The sequence below is a fragment of the Canis aureus genome, chromosome 2 (genome assembly GCF_053574225.1).
Source record: "Canis aureus isolate CA01 chromosome 2, VMU_Caureus_v.1.0, whole genome shotgun sequence".
Classification (NCBI taxonomy): domain Eukaryota; kingdom Metazoa; phylum Chordata; class Mammalia; order Carnivora; family Canidae; genus Canis; species Canis aureus.
This window is the reverse complement of record NC_135612.1, coordinates 30,130,523-30,135,428: the sequence shown is the minus strand read 5'-3', so window position 1 is coordinate 30,135,428 and position 4,906 is coordinate 30,130,523. Positions and strand designations below refer to the sequence as shown.

Sequence of the window (4,906 nt, the reverse complement as noted above, 5' to 3'; positions counted from 1 at the left end):
ATAGGCTGGAACTGCTAGATTTGGAGGGAGTCGGGGTTCGGGAGGAGAGGGCTCCTCTCCAGCCTGCCCTGGATGCACAGAACGCTTTAACTGGGCTATGGGGTGAACGGGCATCACCTGGGCGTGGGAGAACCCAGGAGGCCAGGTTTTCTTTGGGTGCAGGTGCTGGGGCTGATTTTGAACACGTGTTTGTTTCCGGCCCGAGGGTGCTGGCCCGTCCCTGGGGCGGTGAGTGTGTCATGCCTGCCCCCGGCTGGAGATCCCGTGAGCATCATGACTGGGACCTTCCACCAGGACTCCCGCAAGGAAGGGGACAGGTTCAAGCTCTACAGGGAGCACTGAAGACGCTGCCGCAGCGGGAGCCCCCGGAATTCCTCTCGGTGAGAGGCGGCTTTCAGCCCCAGTGGGTCAAGGGTGAGGGTGGGCCAGGTGCACATCCAGGTACCCCCCCCCCCACCCGGCCCTGCCACAAACAGTGCACCTGGTACTGAAATTCAGCAACCAGGGCAAGCAAACGCTGACGCCTTGGTGTACGGTTGATCCTTGAACAGCACAGGTTGGGGCTGCGTAGGTCTCTTACATGTGCATCTTCTCCACTGCAGGATGGCAAATGTATTTTCTCTTATGATTTTCTTCATAACGTCTCCTTTTCTCTAGCTTGCATTATTGTTGTTGTTTTTCTTAAGGTTTTATTTATTTATTCATGAGAGACCCACAGACAGAGGCAGAGACACAGGCAGAGGGAGAAGCTGGCTCCATGCAGGGAGCCCGACGTGGGACTCGATCCGGGACCCCGGGGTCACAACCTGGGCCAAAGGCACACGCTCTACCACTGAGCCACCTGGGCGTTCCTAGCTTACACTATCATTAGACTATAGTATGTAATACATTATAAGGTACAAAATACATGTTAATCTCTTGTTTGTGTTATCAGTAAGGCTTCCTGTCCACAGCAGGCAGGCTATTAACAGTTAGGTATTTGGGGGTCAGAACTTTCTGGGGAGTCCCAAGTTATATGCAGACTTTCCTCTGTGTGTGGGGGAGTCGGCCGCCCTAACCCCTGTGTCGCTGGAGGCTCGCCTGTACCTAGGCATGTCATGTTCTTCATGTTGCCTGTGGTTGGGGTTTCCAGGGGTTGTAAATGATATGTGGGCTTTCCTCAATGATCAACATCCTGGCACAACAGAGATAGAGCCAGTTATTCCAGGAGTTATAGTTCTAACTAGTGGCACTAGTTCTACCTGGAGCTTTGTCCACCTGTCTGTAAAATCAATATTTCGTATTGGGCCAGCAGGGAAGCCTGGGGTACCTGATGCTGCGGTGGCAAGATTTCTAGTGAGTGACAAGTACTTAGCTTTGTCCAACAAGCACAGGCTGACTCCAAGTGATAGGGTGTATCTGGCCAGTGACCAGCTGGGTACCAGAGAGGACCACATCTCAAAATAGCCAGCAGTTCAATAAATCTCCACGTCAAGGCTTACAGTGGAGTGTTTGGGGGGGTCTTCTGTTCTGAGGAAAACCCTTGACTCCAATGTTTGTGCAGCTGCCTCGAATGGACTTTACAGCGCACTATCCGTGCGTGATGTTATTTGTCCAAACCTTGCAGTAAGACTCCAGAGTTTGTAATTACGACACTTTCTCTTCTACTTTACCCTCTCTAGGAAAACTGTAAGAAAAAAAAAGTTTCTTCTAAGTCATCGCTATGCCCAACGTGGGGTTTGAACTCCTACCTCAGATCAAGAGTCACATGCTCTATGGACTGAGCCAGCCCACTGCCCCTGAAGTAAACACTTTTAACATGGTAGTTCTTCACAGTACCTTTTTAGTGATTTTAGGAGTCCCTAGGAACCTCTCCCTGCCCCCAAATTTAGTTTGGCTACTGGATTATATAATATTTAGAATAAAAGGTTCAGCAGGTGAAACTTGGCACACTGATTTATTCAAGTGAAATTTATAATTGTTTTTGGCCAAGTTGATTTTGATCAATTAAAGTTTACAACCTTCTAATGGTTGGCCCCTATTGAGAGGGCAATGCGAATTCCCGAATTCCTGGAGGGAATGAATGATGTTTAGAAATATTTCTCAGTGGGATGCCTGGGTGGCTCAGCTGTTGAGCATCTGCCTTCGGCTCAGGTCATGATCCCAGGGTCCCAGGAACCAGTCCCACATTGGGGTCCTTGTGAGGAGCCTGCTTTTCCCTCTGCCTGTGTCTCTGCCTCTCTCTCTCTCTCTGTCTCTCATGAGTAAATAAACAAAATCTTAAAAAAAAATTTTCTCAGCAACCATCAATCACAGGAGAGGTGAATGCTTCACTGTCCCACCCCCTTTCTGAAGCCTGACCTCTTCTATGGGTCCTTTGCCTTACTTTCCACCCCTAAAATGCAGTCATCTTTATAAGATCTACGCTTTATTAGGTGCCTCTTTTTTTTTGAGTGTCAGGTGTTGTGCCAAGAGGCCTGACAGATAAAATAATGTGTGCCCCATGCAATATTAGAGACATACTTAAATTATTCATTTTTCGTCTGAAACTCACATTTAACTGGACGTTGTATATTTTTAATTTACTAAACCTAGCAACCTGGTGCCAAGCGCTTTTACAAGTGTTGATGTGGGGCACCTGGGTTGTTCAGTTGGTTCAGTGTCTGCCTTCAGTTTGGGCCCTGATCTCAGGGTCCTGGGATCCAGTCCCATGTCTGCCTCCCTGCTCAGCAAGAAGTCTGCTTCTCCCTTTCCCTCTTCCCTTCCTCCCGCCCCTCCCCCCACTCATGCTCCTTGTCTGTCTCTCTCAAATAAATAAAATCTTTTTTTTTTTTTTAAAGTATTGATGTATCCTCCAGCTTTGTGGGGAGATATTCTTCCCATTTTATAAAAGGAAATTCAGAAATGTTAAGTGATTTGCTGAAAGTTCCATCGTTGGTGAAAGGTAGAGCAACCTACTATTTTTGGCTTTAAAGCATGCTTTGTTCTGTGTCTTGTGTCCTAGCCCTCGCCCCTCGAAGTTGTGTAAATGCATTTTCAGGATGAGCAGCTCACTTTGATGAGATGCTGTTTGCTCTCAGTGTTTAGGTCTGAGATGGAATTAGATGGCCCTGGGGCAGAAAGCTAGACTCATTTAGAATTGGTGCTTGGTTTAAGTCTACCTGCAAATGGGCTCTTGGAAATTGTCCTTAGATGCTAAAACAAATAAAAACTTGAGCATAAATAAAAGGAAAATGCAATTTCAGTTGTCATGAACCTCCAAGCCTGGGAGTTAGAAATTTTCTTTTTCCTTTTAGAGCCAAAAGGACCCACAATTGGTTGATAAGGTAATGCAGGACCTGGATGCCAATAAGGACAACGAAGTGGATTTTAATGAATTCGTGGTCATGGTGGCAGCTCTGACAGTTGCTTGTAATGATTACTTTGTAGAACAACCGAAGAAGAAAGGAAAACAAAGATAATTAGTAAGCTAATCTAAGGGCAGAAGTACACATAGTTATTTGCTTCCTGTTTGTCTATAGTCTTCAGACCTATAGTTAGAGTAATACCATTTATAGATGTCATATACATAGAATTAATAGTATTGTTAGGTGATGTGTACCTTAATAAATTGATTTAAATAGTCCAATTCTTATACGCCATACTTAAAATTTTCCTATATTATTAAGGATGCTATATGTATTTTTTTAAATCTGTCAAAGGGGAAGCACCACAAAATTTAGCTACTTTCAAATGAGACTAAAGCTTAGCAAACTTCTAAGAGACATTTATCACCCTCCAAGTGTATTTGGAACTTTTTATCCTATTAGCAAAATTAAGTGGCTCTTCCACCCTCTTGTGATTCTTCTTCAAATGGAAGAAGTTGTGCAGATCTGTAAGGAGAAAGGCTGATATATAGAAGAAAGTACTGGCTTTGTCAGTGAGACAGGTCAGGAGAGGGGTACACGAGGTATAGGTATTCAAGCCAGGAGAGCTGCAGCCAGTCTGGTGTATCAATATGCCTTCCCTTGCCCCACAGGTCCCCTAATTCTGAGGCAAGTGTTTTACACCATTTCCCAGTGCTGGCCCTGGAGTTGAGATTCAGTCACCTGCCCTGGGAGGCTGGCCTGATGCTACCCCTTCCATGGACTGCCTCACTGCATAACCCCACTCCGCGTGTCTGCACTCTCAAATGAATGACTTGTGTGCAAATCCTTGTTTCACAGTGTGCTTGGGGGAAACCAGACTATGACAGATCTCTTCGAGAATTTTAGAAAGAAAATGGTGTGATTAAATGTATATACTTTTTCTTTTTATGAATTTATTACTTTTAAGGTTTTATTTTTATGTAATCTCTACACCCACAATGGCACTCAAACTCACAACCCAAGATCAAGAGACACTTGCTCTTTTGACTGACGCAGCCAGATGCCCCTAGATTTACACTTTTAATTTTTTTTTTTTTTTTAATGATAGTCACACACAGAGAGAGAGAGAGAGGCAGAGACACAGGCAGAGGTAGAAGCAGGCTCCATGTACCGGGAGCCGACGTGGGATTCGATCCTGGGTCTCCAGGATCACGCCCTGGGCCAAAGGCAGGCGCCAAACCACCGCGCCACCCAGGGATCCCTAGATTTACACTTTTAAACACTTACCTCTGCTACTGTGTAAAGAAAGGGGTATAGAGAGGGCCAGTGTGGAAGAGGGAGATTAGTTAGGAGGCCATTCTTGTGTTCTGAGCAAGAGACGACAGTGTGTCTCAGCCCAGGATTCAAGCAATGGAGATCAATTTGTTTAGTAGGTTGGAGGTAGGAGTGGTAGGACATGCCAGTAAACTGATGAAGAAGTGTCAGAAAAGAGTAGTGCAGGGTAGAGGGTCACTACTATTGCTGGTCTCATATCTATTCTTCCTTTCTTCCATATATTAGAAGCCTAATTTTTGCACGGT

The 4,906-nt window shown here is 45.5% G+C and overlaps 1 protein-coding gene across 1 annotated transcript; it reads left to right on the top strand.

The window, feature by feature from the left end:
* The first annotated feature begins 273 nt into the window (after positions 1 to 273).
* On the top strand, positions 274 to 3,440 carry S100Z (S100 calcium binding protein Z). Its single transcript, XM_077858122.1, is given in 3 exon segments — positions 274 to 325; positions 328 to 380; positions 3,276 to 3,440. Coding segments are annotated over 3 exon segments (270 nt in total).
* Positions 3,441 to 4,906: the final 1,466 nt, after the last annotated feature.